This window comes from Panulirus ornatus, chromosome 57, assembly GCF_036320965.1.
Source record: "Panulirus ornatus isolate Po-2019 chromosome 57, ASM3632096v1, whole genome shotgun sequence".
Lineage (NCBI taxonomy): Eukaryota > Metazoa > Arthropoda > Malacostraca > Decapoda > Palinuridae > Panulirus > Panulirus ornatus.
This window is the reverse complement of record NC_092280.1, coordinates 5395770-5418251: the sequence shown is the minus strand read 5'-3', so window position 1 is coordinate 5418251 and position 22482 is coordinate 5395770. Positions and strand designations below refer to the sequence as shown.

The following is a 22482-nucleotide window of genomic DNA, read 5'->3' as shown; positions in this document are numbered from 1 at the left end:
TCATCAATGCTTGAGCTTTTCTTGTCACAGCATTAATTCTGTATTCACCACCCCTTTTTTAATGTTTTTTTCTCCTATACCTATTTTGAACTCTTCCCACCTCTATCATCTATGACTAATGTCCACATTTCACATGTGCTTGTTTCCACCACTTTCAGATTCATATTTTTTCAGTTTTCCGTACAGTACTTATGTAGTTGGGAAGGGTGAGGAAAAACTCTCCTTTTTTTCAAATTTCTGTTATGGTGGTACCGGTTTGTTGCCCATGGCCTGATCTCTTGGTGTTCTAGTTAGATTTCATCAGATGTGGGTATTAACCAGGTAAACAAAGTGATCTTTGAGTAAATAAGGGTGATACCATGTTATGAAGGTAATGATTATTAAGATTCAAGATGGATTTTTTGAAATATTATGGACATGTGACAATGACTGTAAAATGACTGACTAAAAGAGGTTATATTACCAAGGTTTTTATGAGCATATATAGAGGAGGGATGAAGATTAGGTGAAGCTGAAAGTGAGAGAGTGAATGAGAGAAAGGGTATTGTGGAGAAATTTCGAAAATTGTGGTATGAAAGAAGCTCGTTATTACTGTCCTTCTGTGTGATACTGAAAGGCCTTAGAATGTATGAAGAGAAATGGATAGATGGTTGAATGATAGTAAAATTTCAATTGAATATGAATTATATTGCTTTCAGATAATTGATGCCAACCAGGTTTATGACACCTTAAATTTAGGTCGTCGTATTGATGTAGTGTGGCCTGATGAAACAATGCGTAAAAGAGGTGGAAGAAGCTTTTGGGGACATTGGGTACCAGTAGAGGGCATGGAGGGACCTGTTGTACACACCTGGACACCACATCACCCAGACCCTCGTTTGCGCTCACATGTGGATCGTGTCATTCTTCTAGTCCAAATTGAGGACAAGTTTGTTCCTGTTGCCCAGAGTGCTGTGCAAGACCTTGGAGCAGAAGTTTAGATCATATTTCTCAGCTTGCATATGGACAGTGGTAGAATCACATGTTATCCTGACAGTAAGTAAGTTGAAACTGATTTTGAAAAATTTTACCACACATAAGCAGTCATTTTATCAGATTGGATTTATTTTTATTAATTACTAGGAACTGCTCGAAATAAGGATAATTTTGGAGGTTGGTGCACTGTAGGGAATAATTATTGAAGCATAATTAGTCAAAAAGAATGTTAAAGTTTTTAGAAAACTGGACTTTGTGCTAGTTGGTGGTCATGCTGAGAAAGACCCACACAGTAATTATCATAGCTCGGCCCATATTTCATGTGCTTCCGTGCGTAACATAATTTTGTAAGTAAAATACAATGCTTTATAATCTCTGGTTTAGTGTCAAGATATATTATAGAGTCTATCCCCCTTGGATTTTTGCACAAAACTATAACAAATAGAGTGCGCCAAAAATTTTCTGTCTAATATCATAGTCACCATTTCTTAGTGAGCAGGGAGACATCCCTTCAAGACATAAAGAGCTTGATAGTCTGAAATTTTATAATAAATGAGTGATGATTCCCACATATTATGATTCTTCCTGTTACCTGGGATGAAACTCTAGTGTTTAGAATTTAAACTTGGCATACCATTTGCTTTATATGAGAAGGTCAAATGACGGGCCAAAGCAGCAGTCAGATCTGACCATTGATTCCCTAAAGGCAGGACCAGGGGTATAATGGTTATGTTTACTGTGGAACTAATGGATGTAAGATGATTTAAAAATTACAAGGAGTTTTTCAAATCAAAAGCAGTAGAAAAAAATTGATCATAGTTACCAGACTGTCAGACCCCTCTTACTTGGCAAATTGTCAGTATACTCACAGTGAGATGTTGTCCGTGATATTAACCTGTTTTATTGTAGAATCAAATAGAAAAGAATGTAAGTTTTTTAACGATATCATGATATATTGATAAGAACTTTATACAGGTTTATCTTTGTCCATACAGGGGTTTCATCTCTGATATACAGATGCCAGCTTCATATACTTCCTAACGTAGCATTCTGGTAATCTTTCAATGTAGTATTTCTTAAAGCACACTTTTATTTTAGGACAGAGCTTTATTAAAACATAAGACTTATTATTTTATAACCCCCTGTTTAGAGCCTGTAAATTGAACTTTTATAGCAAATTACTATTGAGGAAAGCCTTAATGTTATTGTTCAGGTTTTGAGCTGGCAACTTGCAGGAGAGGGCAGATATTACTTATTAGTTACACTGTGGCAGCTGTGATGATTGTACTTCATGGCATTTAGCCTTTCTCATGAGGTTAAGGTGGTATTTCTTGTATGCCACATTTCTAATAGATTAGTTTCCTATACAGATTTTAATTCAAAAGTACTTAGCTAGTTATGGTTGGTACAGTGTGCAAGATTTTCTTACAGGAAGAACATGAATTTTCAGCTGCTGTGCTTGTCAGTTGAATTTTCTTGATAGCTGTGGGAAGTTGATTTTCATACAATGATGTGAAGGAGAGTGATGTATATATTACCTTCCAGAGGCTTAAGCCTTGCCATTCCAGAAGACACATGTATAATGTTTTGAGGAGAGTGTAAGCAATTTTATCCTGTTAACAGAATGATTACTCATTTTTCCATTTACAAGGAATTTTCCTGATGTGGTAGAATGAAACTTTAAAGAAATACATAAAATGTATATTCTCATGGTTTGCAATAGTTACCTAAAAAGTTGCACAACCAACTTGCCTTTTATATTCCATAACTTGTAAATACCAGTTCATTAGAAATCAATCAAACTAGAGCCATATTCAGGAGATAATGAAGAAAATTATGTAATCATGATACCAACTTTATTTGTATACATCTATATGTTCCTTCTTTTGCTAAGCATGATTTATGCATACATACTTTTGATGAGATAGATTATCTATACTTCTTGCAATGGGTGCTCCGATATTGTAAAAATATTGCTCGAATCATTAGTATCAGTGAATCTTGCATATTAGAATATTGGTTTCACTAGAGAATCATCAGCTATTTGATAAGATTAATATGTTTTCTGAATGATGTATATCTATATAAAACAATTAGTGGATGTATGAACATCTCTGTAATGCTGTAAATGGTTATGATTGAGTGATGGATTTTCCATTTTCTAAGCCTGATATCAGATGTGATTAGGTTACTCTATACATTAGGTATTATGTTTTTCATACATATTTGCCATATCTCACTTTAGTGAGGTAGTGTAAAGAACAGAGGACTGAGACTTAGAGGAAATATCCTCACTTGGCCTCCTTCTCTCTTCTTCTTCTTTTTTTTCTTTTTTTAAGTAAAAAAATGGAAGGGGAGGATTTCCAGCCCCCTGCTTCCTCCCCTTTTAGTTGCCTTCTACTACATGCAGGGAATACGTGGGAAGTAATCTTTCTCCCCCTATCCCCAGGGATATTTTAGGTATTATATATCCTCCCCTCCAGTTTTTACTTTTCCAATAGAGGGAACAGAGAAGGGGGCCAAGTGAGGATTTTCTCTCTAAGGTTCAGTCGTTTGTTCTTAACACTATATTATATATAGACATGTTTGTCGGAAAGTCTGATATATGGACCTTAAATTTGCTTACAAATTGCTATAAAAAGAATTAGAACTCATGCATAGCAACAAAAAGTGACACTGAAAGCAACAGTTGAAATATTTTGCTTTAAGTTGTACTGTCATTATTGCATATGCCACATTTCATAAACATAGCTGGTACTATGAATGCCAGTGTCGTGCTTGCACTCAGTAACATCATACAATGCATTGTTTTTAAAAGCCATGCTGATCACATATACCTTACCTCTTGCCAGCATTGCATTTGCATACCTTGAATCTTACAACTTCAGGGCCCCTCTTTCTGGGCCCATAGTACTCAGGAAGTCAACTACATCTACCAGTCAGGACTAGAGGTCATGAAGTGTGGTGAAGTTGTATATCTATCTGGACAAGATGAGTCCAGGACTTTTTAAAAGTTGGTATTTGGTGTCTTTCGCTGTGGAATTTGCATTTTGTGCATGAGGGGTCCTGTGATTCTTGAGTCAGTGGGAGGAAGTTTTTCACTCTTAGGACCCCCTCTCTTGGACTCGTCTTACAGCCTTTCATCTTTTTAAATTCTTGTACACCATCATCACTTATAATTTCAATGCATGTTATTTCATTTATAAGCTGCTCCAGTGCTGTAGAAGTATATCCCTTTTATCTTTTACAACAAGTTTCATTCCCAGTATTTTCTTATGGCCTTTGGTTGTTCTGTCTTTGCATCTTTCAAAGATTTGTTCACTATTGACATTATCAGACTGGTTTAGAAATTTGATGGTTATGCTTAAATCACTCCTTACTTTTCTTTCTTCCATGATGGGAAAATTTAGAGCCTGTAACCTATGTAGCTCAGTGCAGAGGAGGGTGGATGTATTGGAAATGAAATGTTTAAGGACAATTTATTGAGTCAGGTGGTTTAATTGAGTAAGTAATGAAAGGGTAATAGAGATGTGCAATAATAAAAAGAGTGTGGTTGAGAGAGCAGAAGAGGGTGTGTTGAAATGGTTTGGACAAATGGGGAGAATGAGGAAATGTTGACAAAGAGGGTATATGTGTTAGAGGGGGAGGAAAGGAGAAGTGCGAGACCAAATTGGAGGTGGAAGGATGGAGCGATTGTTTTTCTTTTCTTTTTTTTAAATGATTGGGGCCTGAAGGGGCCTGAACATACAGAAGGGTCAGAGGCTTGCAAGGAATAGAGTGAATTGGTTGGAACAATATGGTATGCTGGGGTTGATGTGTATGTGTATGTGATTGTGATCCTTTCCAACATGTATGTATATGTGTATATGCTGATATGTATATGTATGTATATGTGCATGTATGGACATTTATGTATATATAAATGTATATGAGTGGATTGGTCATTCTTCGTCTGTTTCCTGGCTTTATCTTGCTGACTTGGGAAATGGCGATCAAGTCTTATATGTGTGGCTGGGTGGCGATGGGAATGAATAAAGGCAGACACTATGAATTATGTACATGTGTATATATGTATATGTGTGTGTGTGTGTATATATGTATATGTTGAGATGTATTGGTATGTATATTTGCGTGTGTGGATGTGTATGTATATACATGTGTATGTGGGTGGGTTGGGCTACTCTTTCGTCTGTTTCCTTGCGCTACCTCGCTAACGCAGGAGACAGCGACAAAGCAAAATGAAATTATAAATAATAAATATATTGATATGTATAGGTATGTATATGTGCGTGTGTGGGCGTGTATGTATATGCATGTGTATATGGGTGGGTTGGTCCATTCTTTCATGTTTCCTTGCACTACCTTGCTAATGCGGGAGACACCGACTAATTATGATGATAATGATAATGTAACGCAGTTCTTGGAGTGAAATAGGATGTGAAAGCAAGTACGTTAAAACCCCAGGATTCCACAGTCATGAGGTAATTTTTCCTGTAATTAGTAGATTTGGGTTCAGTGGGCCCTTACCTGCTTGCTCCTGTGGAGGACTGGGGGACCACTGAACAGCCAGATATTGACCTTTGGATGCAAATTTACACTGAGCTTACACTTGCACAACAACGAACTTTCATTTTGTTGCATTGGAGAATGGTGGATGACATTCTGTAGTGGTATAATAACTCACCCTTGCCATTTTTTCTCTTCATATTGCTGGCACCACACCTTCTGTTCAAAAGTTACATATCTTCTCAAAAATATATATCCTTGACAGCTACCAGTTCCTTATGGTTAAACTAATGGCACTTATTGTGTCAGGGTGAGTCATGATGTGTCTGGCAACTTCCTCCTCACATCTACAGACAGAAGATAGTACAGATATAGCATGGTATATTTTTCTGAAAATGTAAATAACTCAACAGCCAACAATTTCTATCTTTCCAAAGATATAGGATGAATGGTTGGCATTTGTGTATAGGGGTTAGATGTCTTACATCTAATATCTTCCTAGGGATGTCTGCAGATACTGTAGATGGTTATGAAACAAACACTTTTCTGCACTGTAGTGTCCTAACTTTTCATGTGTGATTGGTATGTACACCTCAGTACTATGGAAAATCCACACCTTTTTCCTGACCCAGACCATATACGTACTACATTCGTTACTGCATGTATAATGTCTGTATAGACAGACAGTAATCAGAGGTCTTAAGTCTGGTTGAATTAATAAGAGGTAGAGATGGTTCAGAGGTGTAAAAATTTTAACTATGTTTAATTGGAGTAGAACATTAGTTCCCATCTGATGGGCCATGGCAACTTTACAGGGTGGGCCACAAAGGTTACAGTGCTGCATGTGAAAGCTTGTGAATGTTTGTTATAATTAGATTTTGTGCAATATTTTGTCAAATTCACATGATGATTTATGACGATTTACATTTCCTAAATTGGTTTTCCCGTAAGCATGTATAATACTAAAGAAAACACATTTATTGTGAGAATTTTTTACTTAATTACATATGTACACTGTCCGCAAAAACATTATCCCCCCCAATATATTTTCAAGGTAATACATGGCTAAGGTTTATTGTAGGTACAAACACATGACTCCTTTTAGGATGAAATCATAATACATCAGGTCTCTGAGACTAATGCATCTAATGGTGTGAGTATCAGCAACCTACCTTGGTGTGCCTTTAGGGTAGGATGTTCTTTCATTACTGTTTGTGCTGCCATTTCTGGGTACTGTGTTGCTTCCATTGTGCTTAAAGATGTCTGGCTTTTACCTTTCTATTGAGGATTAAGCCTGAATTCTTATTTGGAAGCAAGAAAATGTAGGTAGACCTGAGATTTCAAGGTGAACTGGGTGCTATAAATGTATGATCAGGTGGCTGCTATCTACAACATCTCATGATTGCCTCGCCGCATTCAGGAGATCAAGACCCAATGATCCCAAAACATGGACTTGCCTACAATACTTCAGGAACTTTGCCAGTTCCATTTCCAGATATCTGCAGATGGTAGTTAAGGAGAGGTGACAAAGTTCTGAAATAGAAGTGTAACATCATCTTTGAAAATGTGTGGGGAAGGTGGACAAGGTCTTTTGTGGACACTGTACTTTTTGCTTCTTGACAAATTTAGCTCATGATTCACACATCCATTACCTCTTTGTGCATGAAACATGCTTGGAGAGTTTGGCCTCAGGATCAATAACCCATTGACAGGCACGTGAGATGGTTGATAATTAGATGATTGATTATTTACAGAACTTAGGAAACATAAATGGATGATGTGATGTACTTTATAGTAACTTTCTTCTTTTGTGAAACTACATTCTGTTTTGTTGCTGATCACTTGTTTATCTTGCTTGTGTTTGTGGATGCCATGTTCATTGTATCAAATATATGTTTTTGTAAATTTTATGTCCTCAAAATATTCCCTGAATAGGGTGATCACATACTGATCTTGCTTACATGACTTTGACTTGTTTCAAGTAAGTGTGATGTGTTTAACTACATAATTTTTAGGCATTTTTATGTGGAAGTGCATTTCCTTCTGCCTATTAGATCCAAGGGTGTTCTCCCTAGGTCTCCAATTCACTAATGCTTGCCAAGAACAAATGATCATTGAGTGGACATTATTTCAATTTCCCTGTCCATGTTGGTGCAAAGGGTCTTCAATGGGGTTATTGAAATTGTTAATTATGTCATATTGTGGCAGTCAACTCAGGATGAGTTTTTGGAGCTAAGCAATGACTTATGAGTAAAGGAACTGTTCAAGGAGTATTTTGCAGAAGCATTTTGGGCTAAAATCAGTGATTCTTATGAGGGTTGAAAAGCTTGCCTTGCAAGTGCTTGCCCATTTCACTCTGGATTTTCTACACTTATTTCATTCAAATCAAAGACAGTGAGCCAATTTGAATTTGAAGATATGTGTTTTGCATTATCCTTTATAACCTCTTGCATTGGTAGGCTTGTTGAAGAAAAGTATGCAAGAACATCAGTATTTTTATCTATTTTCCAGAGTGTTCTCTTAAACTTTATGATTGCTTCTCATAGCAGTGAACTTCCACGACATAGTAGTTCACTTTGCTGACCATGAGTTACGCATAGGCCTGCTGGGTTCAAATTCTGGCCATAGAAGTCTTTCCACTGTCAACCCAGTTGTTCAGTGTCTCTTTGGGGTGGTTTTTGAATATGTACCTGACTTAGGCTAGGAGATATATACTTCCTGACCTAGGAGTCCCCTCCATCTTTATGAAACTCCTGTAGCACATTGGAAGCCAGCTATATCTATTGGGCAAGACCATATGTTGTAAAGTGTAGTTGTGATGTTTGTCTCTATGTGGGGAGAGTATGGGGCATATGAGCAGCATATGGTGTCTTCAATGTGGTTATTGCATCATATGCATGAAATGTCCTGTGAGTTGTTTATAGTAATGTAGGGATGGGTCATGTTCAGAGCTTAGACAGGAAAGCGTGACTTTTTTGTCTGGGGAGTGTGGTTTTAGATGAATGCATGTCTGCTTTGGTGGTGTTTTAGACCGAGTTTGGATAGTAGGTGGTTAGTTCTTGTCAGGTTATATCAATGTATATGTGTTTTGTCCTTGTTATGTTTGCTTGGATTGCAGGGATCTGTAAGTAGAGGTTGTTAAAGTCTGAGGCAGGGGTATGCTATTTATTTCTACTTGATAGTTGTTGAAAAGTTATGGAGTGGTTTAGGTGGGAGTGAGCTAGTGCAGTTGCAAAGAATTGACTATCAAGCATGTTTAGGTGGGATTTTATTGAGAGGAATTGTGTTTCATTATGTAGGTGCTTAGTATTAATGGTTTCTAGGCAGCCAGTAATTGCTCTTTATGCACTATTTTTGTAGTTTGCAGGTTTGATGTATCGCTTTTGAGAGGGTGGAAGACCAGGCAGGTAAAGTGTAGTTAAATAATGGAATAGATAGATTGTTTGTAGAGTATGCCAGCTAGTGTTCTCAGGGCTTTTATTTTTTTTGTGTGTGTTGCTTTCATGTTGATGTTATTGGTGTGGGGAGTGAATGTCACATGTTTGTCATATGAGATTTTGTTTGGTGGAAGTTAATGTCTATCCAGGGTGACTTGAGGTGATGAGCTGAATTTGTCAGTCTAGGGTCAGTAGAGAGACTCTTGTAGAGGTGCAGATAATCTGTTCTGAGTGAGCCATTGTTCCAGTTGTGAATTGTAGTGCTGCATGTTTGTTGTTGCTACTTTGGTATCAGGGTGTTGTGATGTAATTGTAAGGTTGTCTGCATATGAAAGGACCTTTATGTTGTGGTTTGCTGGAGGTAATGGGAGGTACTTTTCATGCTGTACAGCTACATTGTTTATTGACTGTGCTTCTCCCATAGAGCACCATATGCGTAGGTTTATGGTACATTACATGAAACACATTAGATTCTGTATTAAGAGTACTTGATGGTAATGTAGTTGTTGAGTGTTGTTTCTCCTTCTTTGCTGAATTTTAATATATAACTGAGGCTGTTTGCATGGATTACCTAATTTTTATGCTGATATTAGTATTACTGAGTGACAGCTCCTATTGTGTCTCCTAATTCACAAAATCTTGACTTTCCATTTTTCCCGTTTGTGTTATTTTCCTTCTGAAGCATTAATTTTAGATGGATCATACTAATGATAACTCTTGAGCCACCCAGTAGTATGCTTTTAACATTGGTAGTAACAGTTACTTTAAAAAGTAGCGTTCAGTTATTTACCAGTTTTAAATTTTTTTCCCCCTTCTCATTTATTGTTTTACCAAGAAATATATACAACATTATTATATATTAACGTCATGTGCAGTTTCAGAAGAATTTATCTTTTATTTAGACTGAGAATATGGAGATAAAATTTTTACTGCATTCTCAGAATTAATAGTGTTGGCTACTTTTATTATAGATGGTCATTGCATCAAGGTTGCAGTTTGTAGGCTTATTTATGCCTAAGGGAAATTGTGTTAGGATGTTGATAGTAAGATTAGGTTCACAAAACCCATAATGACTTTCCTTTTCTGAGTAGATGTTACATCTTTGATATCTTATCCAAACATTATTTTAGATTAAAAAGTATACTGGAAGCCAGGAAATTGGTATTTTGGTCAACGTACCTCTGCTGCCAAATGTTTACAGATATGCAGCCATTCACCAGTTATCATATGCTAAGGCCAAAGTTGAGGTAAGGGTACATGGAATTCTTTTTGGCCTTTAGTTACTGAGCTCAGTTTTTACCTAGAAGGGGGGGAAGAGGAGGATATGGTTTTAGGGAGAAATTTTTCATTGTTTGATATCTGGTAGAGTTAAAGGAATTATCCATTTTTTTCCAATGATAGTTAATTCTTAGTAATTACATTCGTCTTTTGGCAGTGGATTCCTGGATCCAGTACCCCTTAAGTCACGTCTTTTGGCAGTGTATGCCTGGATCCAGTACCTCTTAAGCCACGTTTTTTGGCAGTGGATGCCTGGATCCAGTACTCCTCAAGCCACATTTTGTTTTAAATATTATATAGATGCTTACTGTCTTGTTATGTTAAGTTGTCAGGTGATTTAATTGGTTATTTTCTTAACCATTTGATGGTGTATTTTCTTCTCGAGGTCATTCTTCTAAAGCTGTCACTTAGCCATCAAAAGATGAGATTGTTAACAAGGCCTTTTTTATTACTTTACATTGTGAAAAGATCATAAAGTATGCATAGCTAGCATTAGAATATAATGAAAGTAATATTTTATGGCAAAAGTTATGGTTATCACCAAAAAATGTGGACGATATGTAGGAATGCAGTTTATGATACGTACAGAGACTTAGATTTACCATCAGTAATAGATAAATCTGATTGTGATCCAAAATCATAACCCATGCTTCATGAATAACACAAGTCTTCAGGATACACCAAAATATATTTTGTTTGCACACCATTTCATATTTCAGGTAAAATTTTTTTTTGAGTTATTGTGATTTAGCTTGGCCAGATAACTTAAAAAGAACAGTATGTTTATGCAATGATATAACAAACGTGAAATATTTATCCTAAGAAAATATATCTTGTCAACAGTGCCTCTTACCTTGAGGGAGCTCAACATGTAAATCTCACTCACACCCCAAGATGGGAGGACATCCATGTCTGATGACTATTTCAAGTTCTGGGGAGTTTAGTCAACCACTGCCAAAGTGGAAAATTTTTTGGCAATCATAGAGAAGTCACCTAACACAGTGCAGGTTATTAAGAATTCCATCAACTTAAGTTGAATAGTATAATAAAAGTGTTAAGGAACATGGAACTTCTTCATCTCCTATGCTAGCCATTGTTTCACTCATGCCCTTTAGCTGTTTTACTTACCCTGTAATCCACTGTCAAGTGATCATTTCATGCTCTGGGAAGTTTAGTTGACTACAAAAGTGGAAAAAAATTTTGGTAGCCACAGTACATTAAATGAAGAATTCCATCTACTTAACTCAATTAGTGTTACAATAGGGTTAAGAAACCTTCAAATTCTTTCTTAGTTGAAGACATCATTTAGGATATTTCTTTAAAGCCAGCCACCACTTTGCTCATGTACTTTAACCCTTAATATGCTCACAGTGTCTTCTGATGGTCCTTGAAAAATTGCTCCCTGAGTTACTCAATGATTTAAAGCTCCCACCTATGTTTAAACTTCCAGCTGATGTTAGTTTCCTCCAGTTATCCAAAAGTGTTACTGGAAGCCTACTGCCACAGCAGGCAAATATATTACATATCTCAGTTACCTCGCTAAAGCGGGAAACTGCATTCAGGTATGAAAAAAATCTCAGTAACCCACAGAACATCACAGAGAGTGCGCATATGTCATCAAGATAAATGCCAGATGTATACACTCGCTATTGTAGTTAGTCTTCAAATAAAAGAAGCAGTTTTTTGGTATTAATTTTAATGTTTTTGTTGCAAAGAAAGTTATTTTTTTCATTTATTCATGTAAATAGATTCCTCTCAGTAGATACTGTAAACACATTAAAAACATATGTATGTAAAAATTTGTGAAATATGTAAAAGATATGTAAAAAATATGCATATGTAGTTTGAAGTCATGCCTTAAAGAAAATCATAAATTGAGTAATGTGATTAGGTGTAAATACATTGAAGTAGAATGATATCATGCTTGATTTTCAGGTGTAAATAGAATAAAATCATTCCTGATTTCGAATGTAAATAGAATGAAATAACGCATGGTGTTCAGGTAAAATTAGAATAAAATTACACCTGAAGTGACCATATTTATTGCATACTTATATGGATAAGGAGCACTCAAGCTCCCATGATAGGCCCACGCTTGTCCATCACACTGACATACAGGAAAGTAAACAGATTATGGGGTGAATTTTCTTTTATAAAGTATGGTACAGACATGTAAGGATAAAGAATTATATTTTGTTTTCACATGTGGGGATGAACCAGGGAGGGAATACCGCTATTTAAGGGTTAACTATCTTCCTCAACCTTTAACTACTAACCTATAAAAGATTTATTATAGCAAATCCAGCTTATTTTGTACATCTTTAGTTAACTTAGTCAAGAAGGACTTTTGTGTTCCACGTTTTGTGGATGGTAAGTACACAGATAGTATGTGACTTTAACACTACTGGTAGAGAAAGTTCAGGAATTCTTTTGACACTGTTGGTACAGAAAGTTCAGAGTTGCTTATGGTATATTATCTCTGAGTGTCAGTTATCCTTTTTCTCCAGGTCCTTATAATTTTAGCTGCAAATATCTTTGTTTCATTTATTGTAGACAGGATTCTAAACCCTCCAGTGATTATTTTAGAAGTATTCAGGGTCATTATTAACATTGCTAGTGTTACACCTTACCCTGTTTACAATCTATGTCCTGTAAAGCTGTGTTGTACAGTGAATCAATGTCCAGCATACATAGTGTATTGGGAAGAACTGGTTTGCATTCTCAACACCTTCCAGTCCTATTATTTTCACTTCCACCACAGAAAAAAAAAAAAGATTAACTCCAGTTTTGTAGAGACTGCTTACATTTTGTGTTTTTCTACAGATCATAGTTGCACTTAACAAATTCAGTGTAGAGCTGATTCCCCGTTGTACAAAAGAGTATATATATTTTTTCATGGGATAAAAGAGTGCACAGTAGTATATTTATCTTTTTCGTTAGAATTAGACTTGACCATTCCTGGTTTTGGAAAAACATTATTTACTTGATTGATCAATCCTGTATATGGTAGTTGAATTCAGTTAGATGTAATAACTTTCTTATTTATATGGTTAGGCACAGAAGACCTTCAAAGCAATTGTGTTTGCTTATGAATTCAGAGTTCACCATTTGCAGTTTAGGAAAAACAAAATTTGCAAGACAGGCAAATTCTTGATAAGGGCAGCATGGGTGCAACAGAAGCATGGCAGTGAGCACTATGAGTAGTACTGTGGGTGCCGCAAATGTGGTGAGTCCCTAGAAAAGGTATGTAGCCATTGATCATACTCATTATATAGGCATCACATATTCTTTTTTCTGACAGTGAAGAAAAATGAGTTGCTGGTCACATTTATAGGAAATTTTGATTCAGTGAACAGCTTCTCCAAGGATGACTTTTTGTACACCTGTACAGCAGGTATTACTTGGTTTCTATTGTGATTATCTCGTGTTTTATTAACCAGCTTTAATATATCATTCTGTTGTTTCTTTTTATCTTTAAGATTCTTTAGTTCATTTTTTATTTTTTACAATATGCAAGTTCTGTCATGATTATCTCATTTCTGTTTATCCAGTTTTAAGAATAGACATTTTTTGAATCTATGATTTATTGAAAAAGAATTCGTTTTATTATTTTACCTTTTCAGCAGCTCCTTCATCAGCACTTGCAGCTTCTTTTGAATCTATTGAACCAACCATGACTTGCTGTGAAGTTCTCGATGTAATCCTCGCCTACTAGCTTTTTCAAAGTCTCAGAAAGACTTCTAGCCATTGCCTGAATTGTTAGTAAGCTTAGGGGTACATATTTTTTAATTTTATCTTCCATCCACAGCATCAAGAACTTTTCCATTTTGCGGATGGGCCCTTGTCATTGCTTTGTTATTACCATAGGCTTCATACTTGCTGAACCTTTCACTGCTTTACATACTTTTTGTTTGTCCTTTAAGATATATATATATATATATGTAAGTAATGAAAGGGTCAGAGAGATGTGTGGAAATAAAAAGAGTGTGGTTGAAAGAGCAGAAGAGGCTGTATTGAAATGGTTTTGGCGTATGGAAAGAATGAGTGAGGAAAGATTGACAAAAAGGATATATGTGCCAGAGATGGAGGGAACAAGAAGTGGGAGACCAAATTGGAGGTGGAAGGATGTGAAAAAGATTTTTAGCAATTGGGGCCTGAACATGCAGAAGGGTGAAAGACATGCAAAGAATAGAATGAATTGGAGTGATTTGGTATACCAGGGTAGATGTGATGTCAATGGACTGAACCAGGGCTTTTGAAGCATATGGACTAGACCATATGTATATATATGTGTATATATATATATATATATATATATATATATATATATATATATATATATATATATATATATCTTTCTTTTTCTTTCATACTATTCGCCATTTCCCGCGATAGCGAGGTAGCGTTAAGAACAGAGGACTGGGCCTTTGAGGGAATATCCTCACCTGGCCCCCTTCTCTGTTCCTTCTTTTGGAAAATTAAAAAAAAAAAAAAAAAAAAAACGAGAGGGAGGATTTCCAGCCCCCTGCTCCCTTCCCTTTTAGTCGCCTTCTACGACACACAGGGAATACGTGGGAAGTATTCTATATATATATATATATATGGAGAGAATGAGTGGGGAAAGATTGACCAAGAGGATGTATGTGTCGGAGGTGGAGGGAACGAGGAGAAGAGGGAGACCAAATTGGAGGTGGAAAGATGGAGTGAAAAAGATTTTGTGTGATCGGGGCCTGAACATGCAGGAGGGTGAAAGGAGGGCAAGGAATAGAGTGAATTGGAGCGATGTGGTATACCGGGGTTGACGTGCTGTCAGTGGATTGAATCAAGGCATGTGAAGCGTCTGGGGTAAACCATGGAAAGCTGTGTAGGTATGTATATTTGCGTGTGTGGACGTATGTATACACATGTGTATGGGGGTGGGTTGGGCCATTTCTTTTGTCTGTTTCCTTGCGCTACCTCGCAAACGCGGGAGACAGCGACAAAGCAAAATCTTTTTCACTCCATCTTTCCACCTCCACTTTGGTCTCCCACTTCTCCTCGCTCCCTCCACCTCCGACACATATATCCTCTTGGTCAATCTTTCCTCACTCATTCTCTCCATGTGCCCAAACCACTTCAAAACACCCTCTTCTGCTCTCTCAACCACACTCTTTTTATTTCCACACATCTCTCTTACCCTTACATTACTTACTCGATCAAACCACCTCACACCACACATTGTCCTCAAACATCTCATTTCCAGCACATCCATCCTCCTGCGCACAACTCTATCCATAGCCCACGCCTCGCAACCATACAACATTGTTGGAACCACTATTCCTTCAAACATACCCATTTTTGCTTTCCGAGATAATGTTCTCGACTTCCACACATTCTTCAAGGCTCCCAGAATTTTCGCCCCCTCCCCCACCGTATGATCCACCTCCGCCTCCATGGTTCCATCCGCTGCCAGATCCACTCCCAGATATCTAAAACACTTCACCTCCTCCAGTTTTTCTCCATTCAGACTTACCTCCCGATTGACTTGACCCTCAACCCTACTGTACCTAATAACCTTGCTCTTATTCACATTTACTCTTAACTTTCTTCTTTCACACACTTTACCAAACTCAGTCACCAGCTTCTGCAGTTTCTCACATGAATCAGCCACCAGCGCTGAATCATCAGCGAACAACAACTGACTCACTTCCCAAGCTCTCTCATCCCCAACAGACTTCATACTTGCCCCTCTTTCCAAAACTCTTGCATTCACCTCCCTAACAACCCCATCCATAAACAAATTAAACAACCATGGAGACATCACACACCCCTGCCGCAAACCTACATTCACTGAGAACCAATGACTTTCCTCTCTTCCTACACGTACACATGCCTTACATCCTCGATAAAAACTTTTCACTGCTTCTAACAACTTGCCTCCCACACCATATATTCTTAATACCTCCCACAGAGCATCTCTATCAACTCTATCATATGCCTTCTCCAGATCCATAAATGCTACATAACAAATCCATTTGCTTTTCTAAGTATTTCTCACATACATTCTTCAAAGCAAACACCTGATCCACACATCCTCTACTACTTCTGAAACCACACTGCTCTTCCCCAATATATATGTATATATTGTATCAACACTGTCAAACGTTAGCAAAGTAGCACAAGGAAACAGACGAAAGAATGGCCCAACCCACCCACATACACATGTATATACATACATGTCCAGACTTGCACATATATATTTACGTACACATTTCAGCGTCTATATATATACATACACAGACATATACATATATACACATGCACATGATTCATACTTGCTGCCTTTATTCATTCCCGTCGCCACCTTGCCACACATGAAATGACAACCCCCTCCCCTCGCACACACGTGAGGTAGCACTAGGAAAAGACAACAAAGGCCACATTCATTCACACTCAGTCTCTAGCTGTCATGTATAATGCACCGAAACCACAGCTCCCTTCCACATCCAGGCCCCACAAAACCTTCCATGGTTTACCCCAGAAGCTTCACATGCCCTGGTTCAATCCACTGACAGCACGTCGACCCCGGTATACAACACTGTTCCAATTCACTCTAGTCCTTGCTCACCTTTCACCCTCCTGCATGTTCAGGCCTTGATCGCTCAAAATCTTTTTCACATTCTTCCACCTCCAATTTGGTCTCCCACTTCTTGTTCCCTCCACCTCTGGCACATATATCCTCTTTGTCAATCTTTCCTCACTCATTCTCTCCATGTGACCAAACCATTTCAATACACCCTCCTCTGCTCTCTCAACCACATCTTTTTATTACCACACATCTCTCTTACCCTTTCATTACTTACTCGATCAAACCACCTCATACCACATATTGTCCTCAAACATTTCATTTCCAACACATCCACCCACCTCCGCACAACCCTATCTATAGCCCATGCCTCGCAACCATATAACATTGTTGGAACCACTATTTCTTCAAACATACCCATTTTTGCTTTCTGAGATAATGTTATTGCCTTCCACACATTATTCAATGCTCCCAGAACTTTCACCCCCTCCCCCACCCTGTGATTCACTTCCGCTTCCATGGTCCCATCCACTGCCAAATCCACTCCCAGATATCTAAAACACTTCACTTCCTCCAGTTTTTCTCCATTCAAAGTTACCTCCCAATTGACTTGTCCTTCAACCCTACTGTACCTAATAACCTTGCTCTTATTCACATTTACTCTCAGCTTTCTTCTTTCACACACTTTACTAAACTCAGTCATCAGCTTCTGCAGTTTCTCACCCAAATCAGCCACCAGCGCTGTATCATCAGCGAACGACAACTGACTCTCTTCCCTAGCCCTCTCATCCACAACAGACTGCATACTTGCCCCTCTCTCCAAACTCATGCATTCACCTCCATAACAACCCTATCCTTAAACAAATTAAACAACCATGGAGACATCACGCATCCCTGCCGCAAACTGACATTCACTGAGAACCACTCACTTTCCTCTTTTCCTTCTTGTACACATGCCTTACATCCTCGATAAAAACTTTTCACTGCTTCCAGCAACTTGCCTCCCACACCATACACTCTTGATACCTTCCAAAGAGCATCTCTATCAACTCTGTCATATGTCTTCTCCAGATCCATAAATGCTACATACAAATCCATTTGTTTTTCTAAGTATTTCTCACATATTCTTCAAAGCAAACACCTGATCCACACATCCTCTACCACTTCTGAAACCATGCTGCTCTTCCCCAATCTGATGTTCTGTGCATGCTTTTACCCTCTCAGTCAATAGCCACCCATATAATTTCCCAGGAATACTCAACAAACTTATACCTCTGTAATTTAAACACTTAGCTTTATCCCATTTGCCTTTGTACAGTGGCACTATGCATGCATTCTGCCAATCCTCAGGCCCTTCACCATGAGCCATACATACATTTATTATCCTCACCAACTAGTCAACAACACAGTCATCCCCTTTTTTAATAACTTCCACTGCAGTACCATCCAAACCTGCTGCCGTGCCGGCTTTCATCTTCCACAAAGCTTTCACTACCTCTTCTCTGTTTACCAAATCATTCTCCCTGACCCTCTCACTTCGCATACCACCTTGACCAAAACACCCTATTTCTGCCACTCTATCATCAAACACATTCAACAGACCGTCAAAATACTCACTCCACCTCCTTCTCACATCCCCACTACTTGTTATTACCTCCGTATTAGCCCCCTTCACCGATTTTCCCATTTGTTCTCTTGTCTTACGCACTTTATTTACCTCCTTCCAAAACATCTTTTTATTCTCCCTCGAATTCATATACACATGTATATACATTTTTGCCATTTCCGGTGTTAGCAAGGTAGCATCAAGAACAGAGAACCGAGCCTTTGAGGAGAAATCTTCCCTTGGCCCCCTTCTCTGTTCCCTCTTTTGGAAAATGTGTGTGTGTGACTGAATGGACTGACGTATCGCATTATCAAGTACTCACCCTCAGGTTCAGAAAATCTGTTTTGAATGATGTTTAACTGAACCGACTTAAGCCAAGTTACACACTGCCTTTTCTCCTGTTCCTTTGATTTGCTTATCTAAGATCAGTAGATTGTAGAAGTTGTTGATCAGAATGATCTGAAGATGAGGAGATGTCATTTTGTGATGGGATTGGATCATAGATATAATTTTTCCCTCTAAGGATAGGTAGGGTCACTACTCTATTGGCGTTTAAGCTTATGATAAACATTAGAATATAGAACATTATTTTGGAAGACTAGAATTGTTGGTGTAATACCTCAGTGCACCCCCTTTAGGCTTAGAAAAATCTCAATCAAAACTAATTTCAAGCTTAATTTTGTAGAATGAATTTTATATCCCATAGTTTTAAGATTAATTTTTTCTGGGGTAAATGAAAATTGATGTTCATATTATGTATTTATAGTTATTGGCAGTAGTAATGTGAGATTTAATGTTTTTTTCTATTAATATTCCCATTATGAATCTTTGACTTTTATTTGGTACTGTATATTTATTTTTTTACTGCATTATGTTTCTTGAACTTACTTTTTGTCTGTATTATGCTTGTATCCTATGGTTTTGCAATTTTACATGTGATATACTTTATGTTTATACATTATCCATTCTAAGAGGTTTTGCACTTCGACTTAAAAAAGAAGCTATATGATTGAATTTAATTCATCTCTGTATATATCCATTCTTTATTCCATCTTTAGTTACAATGTCATGAGGCTTTGAGATATTTAGCTCTACAATTAAGTGATTTTTAAAATATTGAATGTAATTTTCTTGATGGTAAGTGGGAACAGGATTCATTTTGGAATTATGGTACAAAGAGAATGCAAACTTAATGATGCAGAAAGGGAAAATTTGACCTGGATGGAAAAGTCTTAGCAAAATTTTGTGAAGATGGGATTTATTTAGGATGCCGGTAGTGGTTCTTCACTATGGCTGACTTTTATGTTTTTGGTAACTGACATTCATTCAATTACATTCAGTAGTAATGAATGATGGAGACTATCTTATTTTGATGTAAGCCTCATGCTTATACTACCTGTCTGTGTACAGAAATCCATTTCCAGTAGTCTACCAGGATGACACTTGCAGTCCCTCCTTTATGCATACCTTTCTTTGCCTAGTTCCCTACACAGTTCATGTGCATTTTATTAATTATAAAGTTTTTCTTGAGAATTAATTTTTGATCACTGATATCCATCGTCACATGCAATTATCCATTTTTGTTTTTTATTGTCATTTTTTTCTCCTTCGGTACTTGTATTCTTACTCAAATTAAGTAAGTTTGAAAGGTTAGATGTTAAAATTTTTTGTATGTAACCATGTATGATTTATAGGTATTTTCCTTTGCTATTTTCATTGTTAAGGAAGGAAGGTATGCAGACAGGCACATGCCTTTGTGCACACACAAATTAATGTTACACACTCATTTGACATACACAAGTATGCATATGGATACATGTACTCTCACATGTATACATGTACATGTAAAGAATTACAAGCACACTTATGTATATGTATACATGGAAACATAAAGACACGTGCTTATTCGTAGACATACACACAGAAACTCATACTGTTTCCGCATCAGTCATTCATACATTCGTATACATTTGCTTATATTGAAATATACTAATGCTCACATGTACTTTTACTCATGCCTGTTCATGCACACAGTCTTGAATACACTCATGACATGGTACAAATATGAAAATATGGTTTGAGTAAAGGTTGTTTACAAGAATGCCATATATGTTATGTAATGAAACTTTTCCTGGTAACTTCATGTTTATTTTCATTCCTGCTTTAGCAGAATATAGAGAGGATATACTTTTATCTTGATGATTCTTGAAGTTACAAATGGAAAAAAAAAATTAAAAAAGAATTTATTATGGAGGTTCTGGGGGTTACTAACGAAAGATACAAAATACATGTAAGTTCTGAATTACTTGGGAATGAGTTTTTCTCTGTATTCATTGTTATGCTGTACTTTTTTATGTTGACATTAACTGAAAAAATATTTATTTACTTTGCATGTTCATATCTGTACTGTATATCCTTTTTGTACATAGTGCTGTATATTGATTGTGAGAGGGAAAGGACTGATTTCATTGTTTTTCAAGAGAAGTGGTAATTCCCTGCAAAATAGTTAGTATTACGGATGTTTGTTGGTAAAATTTTTGCCATGTGTGTTGATTAAGGATGCTCTGTGATAATAACATACACAGTAAAACCCTGGAGGTGATACTGATTTTCAGCAATGTTGCTCCCTTTTTTATGCCTCTTTTAGTATAGCATTGTATGTAATGTTTCGTACATTTTGACTTAACATTTTCCCACCCCCATGTGGTTTATCCTCATTTTGTGTTTTCACGCTGAGATTCTTTCTCTGAATGTGATATTATTCTTGACTTATGATGGTTGCGTATTCTCATGTTTTTGATTTGTCATTTGTCTCCTTCATCCTTTGAAGTCTTGAAAGTTGTCAAGATACACATTTTATCACACATAGATAACAGTCTTAATTGATAAAGTAGTAATGCCTGTAGTGATGTACTGCTGTTTTTAGTCTTCCATATTTTAAGTTGGGGTTATCTGCTTATAGGGTCTCTTTTTATTTATTTACTTTCATCAGATAATACTGTCTGCAGTTAAGCAGTTTTAGCCTGAAATTTGACTTTTTATGTATTGAAATGGTTAAATTAATACATTTATGAAGTTCATTATATAGTAGTATCCCTTTTTAAAAAGCCTCATTTGGTCTCACACTTTGTTGATAATGAAAGTATACTATACTTGTAACATTCCCATGCTTAATTCAGACTTTTTGCCAGTTTTATCCTGTTGATGCTAATAAGATATGTTCTTTCTTGTGATATGTAGATGGCATCTTGGATGATTCTGCTTGTTATTGTGATGAAATTAGCTTCGTATACAATAAGTAAAGCATAGAAGAAGTGTACTATATCTATGAGGGGATTGCAAAATATCGAAAACAATACTTTTTATAATCATGTCAGTAGCTCAAAATTGTTTAGGATCTACCTGGGTTCTTAATAATCTGGCTCATGAACTTGAAATATTGAAGGCCTGAACAAGTCGTCGGTTATAAGTGTGTATCATATTGGGTTTTTTGATGGCCAATAGGTATATTGCTACATAATTAAGTTTTGGTGTTGCTGAGAATGAAGATTTTTCAGTTATTGAGATGTTTGTGTACATCTTAGGTATTATCCAGCATTCATAAATATATCATTTATTGTTCAGTCAATTATGTATAAGATGCCACATATGGGCTTGAGAGAACAGCAAGCACAATTGTAATTTTTAGAATTTCAGGGGCTAGCCAGGTATAGCAAGTTACAGAGCATGTTATATATCCTTATGTGCAGTTTTAGAATTTAGGCCTTAAAATGTTGTGAACAAAACCAACTTAGCAAATGTTGTATTAGAGTTGTTGAAATTATGTTGTAGCAGAGAGCACCCAGAGTTTACTTAGTAATGTAATGTATTGTTGGTTATCACTTTGTACATATGCTGTATATATGGTTGTGTATATAATGTAAATTAATTCAAATCAAATCAAGGGATGTATGGTTATTTATCATTACTATTATAATGTTATAGATTCAAAAGTGGTTACTTTTCATACAATAAATGAAGAATAGAAACATCTAATGTCTTTCTTCCAAGTCAAACATCAGGTATTTGGAAAGGATTCTGGGTATGCCTGTCTGTACTATGTAGGAAGTGGCGTA

General features: G+C 36.7%; 1 protein-coding gene across 4 annotated transcripts in view; it reads left to right on the top strand.

The window, feature by feature from the left end:
- Nucleotides 1–22397, top strand: part of pcx (pecanex) — a 93530-nt gene extending 71133 nt beyond the window's left edge. Inside the window, exons 19-20 of one of the 4 annotated variants that reach the window (XR_011716806.1) lie at nt 699–1035; nt 11040–22397. Coding sequence is in view for 2 of the 4 variants with exons in the window: in XM_071694347.1 (XP_071550448.1) it covers nt 699–980 (282 nt within the window). In the remaining 2 variants the exon portion in view is untranslated. Of the gene's footprint in view, nt 1–698 lie in introns of all 4 variants that reach the window. The other 3 variants (XR_011716805.1, XM_071694347.1, XM_071694348.1) reach the window with 3 other exon arrangements.
- The last annotated feature ends 85 nt before the right edge of the window (nt 22398–22482 follow it).